The 16,859-nt window shown below is 40.0% G+C and overlaps 1 protein-coding gene across 1 annotated transcript; it reads right to left on the bottom strand.

The window, feature by feature from the left end:
• Positions 1 to 3,964: 3,964 nt before the first annotated feature.
• LOC133052634 (pre-rRNA-processing protein TSR2 homolog) lies at positions 3,965 to 11,326 on the bottom strand. Its single transcript, XM_061137553.1, has 2 exons — positions 11,271 to 11,326; positions 3,965 to 4,730 (listed from the first exon to the last, which is right to left on the bottom strand). The coding sequence occupies exons 1-2, from the start codon at positions 11,324 to 11,326 to the stop codon at positions 3,965 to 3,967; spliced, it is 822 nt and encodes a 273-aa protein (XP_060993536.1).
• Between the last annotated feature and the right edge of the window lie 5,533 nt (positions 11,327 to 16,859).

Consider the following 16,859-nt stretch of genomic DNA (forward strand, 5'->3'; position numbering starts at 1 on the left):
TACTGGAGTGGGTTGCCATTTCCTTCTGCAGGAGATCTTCCCGACCCAGGGATTGAACCTGGGTAGCCCACATTGTAGGCAGATGCTTTAATCTCTGAGCCACCAGGGCAGTCCAGCTTTCCAAAGGACTGCCAAACTGTCTCCCAAAGTAGCTGTCCCACTTTCCATTCCCTGCAGGAATGGATGAGAGTTTCTATTGCTCCACATCCTCACTGGCAATTGGAATTGTTAGTTTTCTGGATTTCAGCCATGCTGAAATGTTTTAGTGGTATCTCGTTGTTTTGATTTACTACTCCATAATGACCGATGATATTGGGTCTCTTTTCACATACTTATTTCCTATCTATATGTCTTCTTTGGTGAGGTATGGGGTCGGATCTTTAATAGTTCTTTGTGTATTTTTGGATACAAGTTATAACTTTGGATTTTCCTAAGAGTATATTTTACAGAGCAAAAGATCTTAATGTCAGTAAAAAATTCCAAGTTATTCACGTTTCATTTCATGGATCATGTTCTTCTTTTTCAGGATTGTGTTGGCTACTATAGGTCTTTTGCTTGCTGTGTAAGTTTTAGAATTACCTTGACAATATCTAAAACCTTCCCTGAAAAAAGCCTTGCTAGGTGTTTAATTTGGATTATGCTGAATCTACAGATCAAATTGAAAAGAACTGGTGTCATTACAATATTGTCCTATAATCCTTTAACATGGACTATCTCTCAATTTCTTTAGATCTGCTTTGATTTCTTTTATCAGTATTTTATTGTTTCTGTGCACAGATCCCACACATATTTTATTAAACTAATAATACCTTAGTATCTCATTTTGGGTTGCTATTATAAGTACTGTATTCCTAAAAAATCTAATTTGAATTTTTCATTGCTGGCATATAGGAAAGCATTTGACTTCTGTATATTGAGTTGTACCCTGCCATCTTCATACATTCACTCATTAGTTTCAGGGGTATTTTGTGAAGTATTTGTGGTTTCCTGTAGACAACCATATATCTTTGAATGAAGAAATTATTCCTTTCCAATCTCTACACATTTTATTCTTTGGTCTCATTTTATTGCGTTAGTTAGAACTTCCAGTACAGTGTTGAATAGGAGTGGTGAGAGAGGACATCCTTGCTTATTGCCTATCTTAGGGAGAAAGGATACTCCATTCAGTATCATTAGCTATAGGTTTTTCATATATATACTTTACTATGATAATAAATAAAACATCTATTTCTGCTTTATTGACTATGCCAAAGCCTTTGACTGTGTGGATCACAATAAACTGTGGAAAATTCTGAAAGAGATGGGCATACCAGACCACCTGACCTGCCTCTTGAGAAACCTGTATGCAGGTCAGGAAGCACTAGTTAGAACTGGACATGGAACAACAGACTGGTTCCAAATAGGAAAAGGAGTACATCAAGGCTGCATATTGTCACCCTGCTTATTTAACTTATATGCAGAGTACATCATGAGAAATGCCAGGCTGGATGAAGCACAAGCTGGAATCAAGATTGCTGGGAGAAATATCAATAACCTCAGATATACAGATGACACCACCCTTAGGGCAGAAAGTGAAGAAGAACGAAAGAGCCTCTTGATGAAAGTGAAAGAGAAGAGTGAAAAAGTTGGCTTAAAGCTCAACATTCAGAAAACTAAGATCATGGCATCTGGTCCCATCACTTCATGGCAGATAGATGGGGAAACAGTAGAAATAGTGGCTGACTTTATTTTTTTGGGCTCCAAAATCACTGCAGATGGTGATTGCAGCCATGAAATTAAAACATGCTTACTCCTTGGAAGGAAAGTTATGATCAACCAAGATAGCATATTAAAAAGCAGAGACATTACTTTGCCAACAAAGGTCCGTCTAATCAAGGCTATGGTTTTTCCAGTGGTCATTTATGGATGTGAGAGCTGGACTATAAAGAAAGCTGAGCACCGAAGAATTGATGCTTTTGAACTGTGGTATTGGAGAAGACTCTTGAGAGTCCCTTGGACTGCAAGGAGATCCAACCAGTCCATCCTAAAGGAGATCAGTCCTGGGTGTTCATTGGAAGGACTGATGTTGAAGCTGAAACTCCAATACTTTGGCCACCTGATGCAAAGAGCTGACTCATTGGAAAAGACCCTGATGCTGGGAAAGATTGAGGGCAGGAGGAGAAGGGGACGACAGAGGATGAGATGGTTGGATGGCATCATCGACTTGATGGACATGGGTTTGGGTGAACTCTAGGAGTTGATGATGGACAGGGAGGCCTGGCATGCTACAGTTCATGGGGTCGCAAAGAGCCGGACATGACTGAGCAACTGAACTGAACTGATTTCTAGTTCTAGATTTTTGAGAGTTTTTATCATGAACTGTGTAGAACTTTGTCATATGCATTGTCTTCATGTATTAATAATCACATTGCCTTTCTTATTCAATCTGTTATTATGCTGACTTGCACTGATTGATTTATTAATGTTAAAACAGCTGTACATTCCAGGAATGAACACCACTTAGTTACAATCCATTACAATCTCTTTATGTACTGTTAGATTCAATTTGCTAGTATTTTATTGAGAATTTTTACATCTATGTTAATGAGAAATGGTAGTATATGGTTTTCTTTTCTTGAAAAGTCTTCTTATTTTGATATTAGGGCAATGCTTACCTCAAAAGATGCATTGTGAAGTGTTCCCTCTTTTATTTTCTGGAAGAGATATTGTCAAATTGGTATTAAGTCTTCCTTAAGTTTTTGACAGAATACACAAGGATAATCATCTGGACCAGGTGTTCTTTATTTTTGGAAGGTTTTTCAAGTGCTAATTCAATTTACTTTGATGAATATAATACTTTCAGGTTATCTGTTTCTCATTGAGTTAATACTCATAATTTGTGCCTTCCAAAAAATTGGTTCATTTTATCTAAGTTATTAACTTTGTGTGGTTGTACAGTTATTCACAGCTTTCCTGTACTATCTTTTTAATATCCATGGGGTCAGTATTGATGAACCTTTTTAAAATTCCTGATATTGGTAATTCGGGTCTCTCTTACTTGTATTCATTAGACTGGCTAGAAAATTATCAATTTTATTGACCTTTTCAAAAAAGCACCTTTTAGCATTCTCAATTTTCCCTAATATTTTTCTGTTTTCAATTTCACTGATTTCTGACTTATTTTTTTATTATTCCCTTTCTTCTGCTTACTTTAGTTTATTTTTTAATTTTTTCCACTTATTTTTATTAGTTGGAGGCTAATTACTTTACAATATTGCAATGGTTTTTGCCGTACATTGACAGGAATCAGCCATGGATTTACATGAGTTCCCCATCCTGATCCCCTCTCCCACCTCCCTCTCCATCTCATCCCTCTGGGTCTTCCCAGTGCACCAGCCCTGAGCACTTGTCTCATGCATACAACCTGGGCTGGTGATCTGTTTCACCCTTGATAGTATACATGTACCCCAATGTTCATTGCAGCACTGCTTACTTTAATTTGTTGTTCTTTCTCCCTTTATTTTTTTAAATACAATAAGGCATTATTTATTGAGGTCTTAAGCCTCATCCCTGGACTTTAACGGAATGAGGCATTTGGAAAGAGGTTGGAGGAGACAGAAAACAAAGTCGAGGGACCTTGAGCCCACTGCCTAGGCAAGGACTTAGACATGCTTGATACTGGGCTGCAGGAAGGGAACATTCCTGGGAGGTTCCAATTTCTGGGCAGGAGCATAGAGCTGCTCTGTGTGAGGGTGGGGGATTAGGAGCAGGGGAGAGGGAGAGGTGCCACAACTACTTAGGTTCACATCTTCAACTAATCTCGCTTCCATTTGCAAGCTCATCTCACCATGCCTTACCCAGCAGGAACACTGGTTCTCCTTCTGGTCCTCTCCTTTCACACATTCCCTTGCCTACCACTCCCCTGTCTACCAGTGATAACTTCCCCCCCAGTCACTCCCATACTGCTCATCCCTTCTTCTTCGCACTAATTGCACCCAGGAGACACTTTGCTAGGAAACAAGACCTTGTTACTCAGTTCACCCCAAGACCAAGGGCCCTTGGGTTCTTCTGCCCCCTGGAAGAATCTGGATAAGGGAATGGGGTGAGCATGGAGATGAGATAACCAGTCCAGAGGTCTGCAACCCTCCAACAAAAACCCTACAAACAAGTCCCAAGCAAACAAGGACCCAGACCATTTCCAGCCCCACTCATTTCTTTCTCTAGTCTGGCCATCCTCCACTATATACTCTTCCTTAATAGTCTGGGAGTCTGGACCAAAGTGTTCAGGCTGTGGGCACATCCCATCTGTAGCTTCCCCATCTTTCATAGCTGCAATCTCCACTTCCTCCGTGCTATTTGTACCATCATCCTTATCAGTCTCTCTGGCTGTAGTCAGTCCATTGGCTCTGACCTTACACTTTCTTTGGGTGATGAGAGAGACCATCGCCTTCAGAGCAGCCCTGTCACTCCTCTGGAAGTGGTGGAACATGGTCTGTAGCTGCTGACTCACCTGGGGCAGACTACCACTCCCCACAACCATATTAAACTCATTCACCATTAGCTCCCTGAGGAAGTCCTTCACCTCATCTAGCTCCAAGCCAGCATTACGGAAGAAGTACTCCTCCACTGCACCCCCCAGCCATACAGCCTTCTCCCGGCTGTGCACAACCCCAAAGCCATTCTCCACAGCAATCTGCAAGGTGGACCAGGCCTCCAGCGATGCACAGACCACAGTCCCTAAGAGCCTCTTTCTTTATTTCCTAAAATAGAAATGGGTTATTAATTTTAGATCATTCTTCTTTTCTAATATTTGAATGTAATTCTATAAATGTCCCTCTAAACATTGTTTTAACTCTATTACAAAGTTTGATAGGTTGTATTTTCATTCTCATTTAGTTCAATATGTTGAGACTTGTTCTTTGATCCATGGTTTATTTAGAAGTGTGTAGTTGAATTTCCAAACACGGGGATTTTCCAGCCCTCTTTCTGTTATTGATTTATAGTTTAATTACAGTTTTGTCAGAGAATATACTTTATATGATTTCTATTTTTTTAGATTTCTCAAGGTATGTTTTATGACCTAGAATGTAGTCTGCCTTGGTGAATGTTTCATGTGAACCTCTGAAGAATGTCTATTCTGTTGTTGTTGGATGGATTATGCTATAAATGTCACTTAGATCAAGTTGATTGATAGTACCCTTCAGGTCATCCATATCTTTATTGATTTTCTGCTTGCTGGATCTATCAATTAATGACACAAGGGTTGAAGTCTCCAACTGTAATGGTGGACTGTTTCTCCTTCAAGTTCTATCATTTTGCTTCATGTATTTTGATGCTCTGTTGTTAGGTACATAAATGGTAAGGATTGCTATGTGTCTTTGTAAAAGTAACTTGTTTACCATTATATAATGTCCCTCCTTATCCCCTGTTAATCTTTTTTATTTTGAAGTATGCTTTGTCTGAATTTAAGATAGCCCTCTGGCTAACAAACACATGAAAAGATGCTCAACATCACTCATCATCAGAGAAATGCAAATCAAAACCACAATGAGGTACCGTTACACGCCAGTCAGGATGGCTGCTATCCAAAAGTCTACAAGCAATAAATGCTGGAGAGGATGTGGAGAAAAGGGAACCCTCTTACACTGTTGGTGGGAATGCAAACTAGTACAGCCACTATGGAAAAAAGTGTGGAGATTTCTTAAAAAACTGGAAATAGAACTGCCATATGACCCAGCAATACCACTTCTGGGCATACACACTGAGGAAACCAGATCTGAAAGAGACACGTGCACCGCAATGTTCATCGCAGCACTGTTTATAATAGCCAGGACATGGAAGCAACCTAGATGTCCATCAGCAGACGAATGGATAAGGAAGCTGTGGTACATATACACCATGGAATATTACTCAGCCATTAAAAAGAATTCATTTGAATCAGTTCTAATGAGATGGATGAAACTGGAGCCCATTATACAGAGTGAAGTAAGCAAGAAAGATAAAGAACATTACAGCATACTAACACATATATATGGAATTTAGAAAGATGGTAACAACAACCCTATATGCAAAACAGAAAAAGAGACACAGAAGTACAGAACAGACTTTTGAACTCTGTGGGAGAAGGTGAGGGTGGGATGTTTCGAAAGAACAGCATGTATATTATCTATAGTGAAACAGATCACCAGCCCAGGTGGGATGCATGAGACAAGTGCTCGGGCCTGGTGCACTGGGAAGACCCAGAGGAATCGGGTGGAGAGGGAGGTGGGAGGGGGGATCGGGATGGGGAATACATGTAACTCCATGGCTGATTCATGTCAATGTATGACAAAACCCACTGAAATGTTGTGAAGTAATTAGCCTCCAACTAATAAAAAAAATAAAATAAAATCTAAATAAATAAATAAATAAATAAAAAATAAAATAAAATCCCCAAACTCAAGGAAATTTGGCTTCCCCTTTTCATCACCAATAAAGTGGCTTGATCTGCTTCTGTTGAAAACAAACAAACAAAAAAAAAAAGATAGCCCTCCAACTTTCTTTAGATTAGTGTTGACATGATGTTGTTTTCTCCATCTTTACTTTTTACTAAGTATGAATCTTCATAATTAAAGTGGATTTCTTGTATGCAGCATGTAGTTTGGTTTTGTGTTTTGTTGTTGCTCTTGTTGTGGTTTATCCATTCTGACAACCTCTGCCTTGGACGGGTATAGGTAGAGAATTCACATTTAGAGTAATTAATGATCTAGCATCTTTGTGACTGCTTTCTATTCATTACTTTCAATTTTTTCTTTTATTCTCTCTGTCTCTTTCTGCCTTCTCCTATTTTAATTGAACATTTTTTTATGATTACAGTTTAGACCCTTTTCTGATAAAAAAATTCATTTTAAAAAAATTTTAGTGTTGAAATATGCCTTACAATATACATTTTAAAATAATATATGTCCACCCTCAATTGGAACAATAGACTGGACATGGAACAACAGATTGGTTCCAAATAAGAAAAAACATACGTCAATGCAGTATATTGTCACCCTGCTTATTTAACTTATATGTAGAGTACATCTACAGTACATCATATATGTAGATGCACTCTACATATATGTACTGTACTTATATGTAGATGTGCCATCAGCTGGGCTGGATGAAACACAAGCTGGAATCAAGATTGCTGGGAGAAATATCAATAACTTCAGATATGTAGATGACACCATCCTTATGGCAGAAAGTGAAGAAGAACTAAAGAGCATCTTGATGAAAGTGGAAGAGGAGAGTGAAAAAGTTGGCTTAAATTCAATATTCAGAAAACTAAGATCATGGCATCTGGTCTTATTACTTCATGGCAAATAGATGGGGAAACAGTGGAAACAGTGGCAAACTTTATATTTGGGGGCTCCAAAATCACTGCAGATGCTGATTGCAGCCAAAGACACTTACTCCTTGAAAGTTATGACCAACCTAAACAGCATGTTAAAAAGCAAAGACATTACTTTGCCAACAAAGGTCTGTCTAGTCAAAGCTATGGTTTTTCCAGTAGTCATGTATGGATGTGAGAGTTGGACTATAAAGAAAGCTGAGCGCCGAAGAACTGATGGTTTTGAACTATGCTGTTGGAGAAGACTCTTGAGAGTCCCTTGGGCTGCAAGGAGATCCAACCAGTCCATCCTAAAGGAAATCAGTCCTGAATATTCATTGGAAGGACTGATTCTGAAGCTGAAACTGCAATACTTTGGGCATCTGATGCGAAGAACTGACTCATTTGAAAAGACCTTGATGCTGGGAAAGATTGAAGGCAGGAGGAGAAGGGGACCACAGAGGATGAAATCGTTGGATGGCATCACCGACTCAATGGACATGAGTTTGAGTAAACTCTGGGAGTTGGTGAGAGACAGGGAGGCCTGGCGTGCTGCAGTCCATGGGGTCACAAAGAGTTGGACATGACTGAGCAACTGAACTGAACTGGACTGAACCCTCAAATAACATTATATCAATTCTCATATAATTAGTGGAGTATTCTCAGTCCCTTCATTCTTTGTCTTGTGATATTGCAGCCATATTGTTTGTTATAAACACTCAATACATTTTTGCTGTAATTGCTTTAAACAAACATTTGTGCATGCACATTAAGTCACTTCAGTCATGTCCAACTCTTTGCGACCCTATGGACTGTAGTCCTCCAGGCTCCCCTGTCCATGGGACTCTCCAGGCAAGAATACTGGAGTGGGTTGCCATGCTTTCCTCCAGGGGATCTTCCTGACACAAAGATGGAACTCAAGTATGCTACAGCTCCTACATTGCAAGTGGATTCTTTACCGCTGAGCCAAAATATATGTTGTGTACAGGAAACTAACTTTAATTATGAAGATTCGTAATCAGTGAAAAGTAAAAATGGAGAAGCCCAAACAAGCATTTATCTTTTACCAGTTAAGAATAAGAAAAATGCTTCCTTTTATTTTACCTTCATTTATTTATTTATTTTATGGCACTTTTTCTTTCTTAACTCATAGTTTCTGTTTAATATCATCTTATCCTGTGGAAATAACTTCTTTTAACATTTCTTACAGACAAGATAACTGCTGAGAATCAATTGCCTTACTTTTTGTTCATGTGAGAATATCTATTTCTCCTTCATTTTTGAAGGATAAATTTCCTGGACATAGAAGTTAAGTTTAGTGATTTTTTTTAGCTGTTTATTTATTGACATGTTGTCCATGTATCGTGAATTTACCAGTTAAAATGTACAATTCATTGATTTGTAATTTATTCATAGGTTATATAACCATAACCACTACCATATTCTAGAATATTTTCATCACTCCAATGGGAAATGCTGTCCAGTTGGCAGACATTTTCCATTTCTACCTTCATCTGGCCCCTGGCATCCACTACTCTATTTTCTGTCTTTAGAGAATTACCTAATCTGGGACATATTCATTCATATGAACAGAATAATGCAATATGCAGCCTTTTGTGCCTGGCTTCTTTTAATTAACATAATCATTTCAGAGGTATAGCATGTTATAGCATGTATCAGAGTTCCATTCATTTTATGGCCAAATAATATTACATTGCATGTTTTATTTATTTGATCACCAGTTGGTGGACATTTGAGTTGCTTCAACTTTTTGACTATAGGACTGCTATAAACATTCATGTTCAAGTCCTTGGGTAAACATTTTTTGTCATCTTTTGTGGTGTATACCTAGGAGTGGGATTGCTGGGTCATTTGGTAACACAATGTTTAACTTTTTAAGCAACTTCCAAAGTGTTTTCCACCAGGGCTATACTATTTTGTATTCCCATAAATGGTGTATGAAAGTTCAATTTTTTTCCCATCCTCATCACACTTGTTCTTGTCTGTTCTCTCACTAGAGCCATCATCTTGGTGTGCAGTGCTTAGTTATCATCTGTATATCTTCATTTAGTGAATTTCCTGTCCAAATCTTTTGTCCATTTTTTGCATTGTTGCCTTTCATATATTTTGCCAGATTCTTAAGTTTTTCATACTTAAATGTTATTGTTAATGTTACTATTTTTATTTTAATTTTCAATTGTCTATCCTACTATATAGAAAACAATTCATTGGATTTCATATATCAACTGTATATCTTGCAACATTGCTTAAATTACTTCTTAGTTTTAGTTATTTGTTGTTGTTGTAGATTTCATTGGATATTCTATACTGATGTCGCCTGCAAATAAAAACAGTTTAATTCTTCTTTTCCAAACTGGATAACTTCTCACACATTTACTAATATGATTTCAGGGACAGATATTCAGTACAATGATAGTGGACACCTTTTTGTTATTTTGATCTTAGAAGTAGAGCACTCAGTCTTCTACTGAAAGAGTCAATTCCATAGGAAGGTTGATAAGAAGTTCAGGGTCCCCAAGAAGGAGAAAGGGGTCCAGACTCTCAAGGAAGAGAAAAAGACAAACATTTTTTTTTTTTCTATATTGCTTTGTCTTAGTCAGTATAACAATGTATCTTGCTCAAGGATATGTTTCTCTTTAACAGGAACCTTCTGACTAATCTTGTTATCTTAAAACTTGTATACTGTGGGAGTGGGTCTGGTAAGATCTTTCTATTGTTAGTTCTAATCCTATCATCTAAAAATGTAAATTGTGAGAGTGGGTCTAATAAGATCTTTACAACCTTGAGACATCCTTTTGATTTATCCTAATAACCAATTGAAAAAGTATATAACTCCCTTTTCTAAGAGTAGTGAGTGGGGCACTCTTTGTCTCCCTTCTGATGTCTATGTCAGAAGCTTTCTCTGTCCTCTTTCACTTTAATAAAACTCTGCTACACAAAAGCTCTTGAGTAATCAAGCCTGGTCCCTGGTCCTGCAGCTAAATCTTCTTCTTCAGAGATCATGAATCCGACATCATTCTCAGTAATCTATCATCTTGGGGGCTCGTCCGGGATCTTCAGGAAAAGGTAAGAACATTCAGAGCTCTAGCCTCCCTGCTTTCTCAGCATACACATTTTCTGCTTTACTTTACTAACTCTTTGGTGTGCTGTGTGAATGAATGACATGCCCTGCGCGAAGCAAGTGATGAGTCCTGCTGTGTAGTTTTGAGGTGCCTTGTAATGACTGAAGGCAGGCCCCAAAAGGGAGCCTTGTTGGGGGTTTATATGGACCTGCCAATGCCAAGAGACATCCAAGGTTCCTGTGAAGGGAGTGGCCAGAAATGGGCAAAGCGTGTGCTCCAAACTTTAGTTTCTTGGTCACCTTTTCCTGGTCATTTGGACCATTTCATAATTGCTTGGGGAATTAGAACTACTAACCTACTCTGTCAGATCATAGACTTCCAAGGGACTTGTGATCCATGCAGCTACTGTATACTTTTACTTAGACCCCCCTTGTACAGAAGTGCCTAGCCTTGCTAGGAGCCAAAAATTACAAGAGCACGTTTGGGAGTGAGGTGGAGCTCTAGCTCCAGGAACATCTCTCAGGCTCTCTAGCCTCCGTCTCTTGGCTGCCTGCTTCAAGGGCCAGCAACCTGAAAGTAAGTCTTTGTCATGGCTGTGCCTCTGATCTGTGTGGATACAAGCATCACTGGTAACCATGAGGTTTCTGAGGACACAGATCTGGAATTGCAGGACCTGGTCAGATTGGAAGTGCAGTGGGCTTCTTCCTTTGGTAGTGCTAGCTCTTAGCAGACCAGAGAAAGCTCTTGAATGGCTTCTGTCTCAACTTTTTAGATATTTCTTTTGTGAAAGCTGTGGAAATGAACTGGAAGCATTGACCTTAGTAGCTTGATGACAAAAATCACTTTTTCCTCACTGGCTGACCTCGCTGGTGTGGTGACACTCATAAGGGACATCTTGGTTGTTGTTCATCCCTTTATGACTCACCACTTCTACTATGGTCAGGAAGGTACTCAGGAATGTGCATGGGCACATGTAAGACGGATGCTTCCCCTAGTAGTCTTAGCTTGGGAAACATTCTGGAAAGCTATTCTGCTCCAACCTGGGTGTCATCAGAAGAAGAGGGCAAATTAAACAGAGGTCATGGTGGTAAGGATCTGAAAATCAATCTGGGATGCCATCAGGTCTACCCTTGATGCATCTCCACCCTACCTCAGTGGTAGAACCAGGAAGGATGAGTAAGGTGCCTGCGTTGGTAAGGGACAGACTAAGTCTGGCCAGGGAAGGAAAGCTTTGGTAGAAAGTCTGTCTACACTCCCATCTAAAGCAGGGAGGGACACCTCCAGTGGAAAAAAGCCATGGCTGTGGATGCCACTTTTTTCTCTCTTACATATGGGAGCTAGAAGTTCCAGAACCAATCCTTTAAAATGTATTTTTAAAAAACTGGGACAAGTTTGATCCTCAGAATTTAAAAAGACATGCCTGAGATTCTGTAATACTGAATGGCTACAATATCCTTTGTGAGACGGGAAACACTGGCCAGTTGAAGGGTCTCTTAATTATAATACTGTTTTACAATTAGACCGGTTCTGTAGAAAACAAGATAAATGGGTAGAAGTGCCATATGTATTGCTCTTTATCTCTCTGTGAGACATGCCAGACTTATGTCCTAAGGGTACAGATTTGGGTGTGAAACCCACAGCAGCTGCCTCCTGTCCTCGTACTTTGCCCCTGTATCTGGGGCTTCCAACTGAACAGGCTGAGAATACGCACACCCTTTCAGGATGGGTTGTCTCAGTCTTAGTAGAAATTCAAGCAGTACCAATTGTGGTCAACACTATCTGGAGGATCCAGAAAAGTTCACAGAAGCCTTTATGGGACTAATTTTACTTTATGACCTTTCTTGGAGAAATGTAATATATGCCTTGGGGCAGATGCTGACTCCTGACTCCTGACTTGAAAACTCAAGTTTTAGGGGAAGCTACTCCTTTTGGTGTTGGTGATGGACAGGGAAGCCTGGTGTGCTGCAATCCATGGGGTCACAAAGAGTCAGACATGACTGCGTGACTGAACTAAGTGAACTGCTTTTGGAGATGAATGACTTAAGCATGAGGCAAGGAAAAAGAAGGAACATGAAATATCCCTCCTTCTTACTGGGAGCCAAGCAGTTCCAATAACAGAGCCACTTTGCTGGATGTATTCTTGAAGGACTTAAGCAAGTGCATGCCAAGACTCTAAACTATGCTAATTGGCTGACATAGAACAGGGAGAGAAGGAAACTCCTGGTAAATTCCTAGATAGACTATGGGAGGCTCTTCATAAGTTTACTGACATTGATTCCAAAAGTTAGAGGGAAAAATAATCTTGAAAGATAGATTTCTCACTCAGTCAGCTCCAGGTATCTGCTGTACACTACTAAAACAGGCATTCAGACCAAATCAGTCTTTAGAAAAACTGTTGCAGCTGGCTTAGACAGTATATTATGGTAGAGAATATGAGGAGGAAAATAAGAGCAAAAAACAAAAGAACCAGGCAATAGACTGAAGCCCCAACAATGGCTGTTTGACCTGCTCTGAAACAGCCTTTGGAAAAATACCCAGAGGAAGCCAGGTGAAAAGGGATGGACTGGTTACTACTATGGAAAGGATGGGCATCTCAAGTAGGATTGCCTTCAGGTATCTAAGCTGCCCCAGCTCGTTGTCTGGTCTGCAAAGGACCATACTGGAGAAGAGACTGCCCTCCAAGGTGTAGCCCCCAGGGGTCGGACTTTCAAGACAATTGGGACTGCAGATGCCCCAGCGTCCCCACACAACCTCCCATCCTAATTACACCTGAAGAACCCCAGGTATTAATTACTGTGGGGGGGGGGGGAATCAGTCAATTTCTTTTGGACACTGGGGCAACTCTCTCTGTGCTCACTGAAGCCCCTGGTCTGCTTTCTTCCCAATCCACTACCATAATGGGACTGTCTGGATGATCCAAATGTTATTATTTTAGTTGTCCTTTAAGGGGCAACTAGGACTCTGTGCTATTTTCTCAAGTTTCTAATTGTGCCAGAGTCTACCTCACCCCTTCTGGTGAGGGATACACTGAGCAAGGTTCAGGCCTCTGTTTTCATGAATATGGAGCCTGCTCTTTCTCTCCCCTTAATTGAACAAAATGTAAATCCTAGACTGTGGACTGATGGAAAAACTGGGTAGAACACAAAATACTGTTTCTATCATTATCAAGCTCAATGACCCTCACCTATTTTCACATCAAAAGCAGTATCCATTAAAGCCTGAGGTTAAGGGTTAACACCCATCATTGAAAATTTAAAGGAAAACTCCTATTTTGGGTGTGAAAAAGTCAAATGATAAATGGAGACTTGCTCAAGATACACAAATAATAGATGCCTAATCCTATACTTTATTGTCTGAAATTCCTAAACAAGCCAAATATAACTTTAAGACAATTGAGAGGATTTTGGGGATCACAGGCTATTGCTACATTTGGATTCTGGGTTATGGGGAACTTGCCCAGCTTTTATATAAACTTATAACTGAAACTCAGCAGGACCAAACCAACAAGCTAGTTTGGTCCCCCAAGACTCAAAAGGCTTTTAAGACTCTTCAAACTGCTCTCTTGCAGGCTCCAACTTTGAGCCTGCCCACAGAATCAGAGTTTAGTTTTAGTGAAAAAAGGCTATGGCCACATTCCTTAAGGGTGATCACTGCTATTGTTTTGCTAATGCCTAAAGCTCATAACTCCAGAAAGAAATAACTCCAGAAAGAATGAAGGAATGGAGCCAAAGCAAAAACAATACCCAATTGTGGATGTGACTGGTGATAGAAGCAAAGTCCAATGCTATAAAGAGCAATATTGCATAGGAACCTGGAATGTTAGGTCCATGAATCAAGGCAAATTGGAAGTGGTCAAACAGGAGATGGCAAGAGTGAATGTTGACATTCTAGGAATTAGTGAACTAAAGTGGACTGGAATTGGTGAATAACTCAGATGACCATTATATCTACTACTGTGAGCAGGAATCCCTTAGAAGAAATGGAGTAGCCATAATGGTCAACAAAAGAGTCTGAAATGCAGTACTTGAATGCAATCTCAAAAACAACAGAATGATCTCTGTTCATTTCCAAGGCAAACCATTCAATACCACGATAAGCCAAGTCTATGCCCCAACCAGTAATGCTAAAGAAGCTGAAGTTGAACGGCTCTATGAAGACCTACAAGACCTTTTAGAACTAACACCCCAAAAAGATGTCCTTCTCATTATAGGAGACTGGAATGCAAAAGTAGGAAGAAACACCTGGAGTAACAGGCAAATTTGGCCTTGGAGTACGGAATGAAGCAGGGCAAAGGCTAATAGAGTTCTGCCAAGAGAACACACTGGTCATAGCAAACACCCTCTTCCAACAACACAAGAGAAGACTTTACACATGGACATCACCAGATGGTCGACACTGAAATCAGATTGATTATATTCTTTGCAGCCAAAGATGGAGAAGCTCTATACAGTCAGCAAAAACAAGACTGGGAGCTGACTGTGGCTCAGATCATGAACTCCTTATTGCCAAATTCAGACTGAAACTGAAGAAAGTAGGGAAAACCACTAGACCATTCAGGTATGCCCTAAATCAAATCCCTTATGACTATACAGTGGAAGTGAGAAATAGATTTAAGGGACTAGATCTGATAGACAGAGAGCCTGATGAACTATGGACAGAGGTTCGTGACATTGTCCAGGATACAGGCATCAAGACCATCCCCATGGAAAAGAAATGCAAAAAGGCAAAATGCTTGTCTGAGAAGGCTTTACAAATAGCTGTGAAAAGAAGAGAAGAGAAAAGCGAAGGAGAAAAGGAAAGATATTCCCATTTGAATGCAGAGCTCCAAAGAATAGCCAGGAGAGATAAGAAAGCCATTCTCAGTGATCAATGCAAAGAAATAGAGGAAAATAATAGAATGGGAAAGACTAGAGATCTCTTCAAGAAAATTAGAGATACCAAGGGAATATTTCATGCAAAGATGGGCTCAATAAAGGACAGAAATGGTATGGACCTAACAGAAGCAGAAGATATTAAGAAGAGGTGGCAAGAATACACAGAAGAACTGTACAAAAAAGATCTTCATGACCCAGATAATCACAATGGTGTGATCACTCACCTAGAGCCAGACGTCCTGGAATGTGAAGTCAGGTGAGCCTTAGAAAGCATCACTACGAACAAAGCTAGTGGACGTGATGGAATTCCAGTTGAGCTATTTCACATCCTGAAAGATGATGCTGTGAAAGTGCTACACTCAATATGCCAGCAAATTTGGAAAACTCTGCAGTGGCCACAGGACTGGGAAAGGTCAGTTTTCATCCCAACCCCTAAGAAAGGCAATCCCAAAGAACGCTCAAACTACCAGACAATTGTATTCATCTCACACACTAGTAAAGTAATGCTCAAAATTCTCCAAGCCAGGCTTCAGCAATATGTGAACCATGAGCTTCCAGATGTTCAAGCTGGTTTTAGAAAAGGCAGAGGAACCAGAGATCCAATTGCCAACATCTGCTGGATCATCAAAAAAGCAAGAGAGTTCCAGAAAAATGTCTACTTCTGCTTTATTGACTATGCCAAAGCCTTTGACTGTGTGGATCACAATAACTGTGGAAAATTCTTCAAGAGATGGGAATACCAGACCACCTGACCTGCCTCTTGAAAAACCTGTATACAGGTCAGGAAGCAACAGTTAGAACTGGACATGGAACAACAGACTGGTTCCAAATAGGAAAAGGAGTATGTCAAGGCTGTATATTGTCACCCTGCTTTTTTAACTTATATGCAGAGTACATCATGAGAAATGCTGGGCTGGATGAAGCACAAGCTGGAATCAAGATTGCCTGGAGAAATATCACTAACCTCAGATATGCAGATGACACCACCCTTATGGCAAAAAGTGAAGATGAACTAAAAAGTCTCTTGATGAAGGTGAAAGAGAAGAGTGAAAAAGTTGGCTTAAAGCTCAACATTCAGAAAACTAAGATCATGGCACCTGATCCCATCACTTCATGGAAAATAGATGGGGAGAGAGTGGAAACAGTGTCAGACTTTATTTTGGGGGGCTCCAAAATCACTGCAGATCGTGATTGTAGCCATGAAATTAAAAAATGCTTATTCTTTGGAAGGAAAGTTATGACCAACCTAGATAGCATATTAAAAAGCAGAGACATTACTTTGCCAACAAAGGTCCGTCTGGTCAAGGCTATGGTTTTTCCAGTGGTCATGTATGGATGTGAGAGTTGGACTGTGAGGAAAGTTGAGCACCGAAAAATTGATGCTTTTGAACTGTGGTGTTGGAGAAGACTCTTGAGAGTCCCTTGGACTGCAAGGAGATCCAACCAGTCCATTCTAAAGGAGATCAGCCCTAGGTGTTCATTGGAAGGACTGATGCTGAGGCTGAAACTCCAATACTTTGGCCATCTCATGCGAACAGTTGACTCATTGGAAAAGACCCTGATGCTGGG

Source organism: Dama dama, chromosome X (genome assembly GCF_033118175.1).
Source record: "Dama dama isolate Ldn47 chromosome X, ASM3311817v1, whole genome shotgun sequence".
In the NCBI taxonomy this organism is placed as follows: domain Eukaryota; kingdom Metazoa; phylum Chordata; class Mammalia; order Artiodactyla; family Cervidae; genus Dama; species Dama dama.

What these genes read in the sequence shown, in the direction of transcription:
- LOC133052634 (XM_061137553.1), bottom strand. Translation starts at nt 11,326, where the DNA reads ATGAACAACAACCAAGATGTCCCTTATGAGTGTCACCACACCAGCGAG. An exon ending in CACACCAGCGAGGTCAGCCA is followed by an intron (nt 4,731 to 11,270) that starts GTGAGGAAAAAG and finishes TAGGAAATAAAG; the next exon opens with AAAGAGGCTCTTAGGGACTG.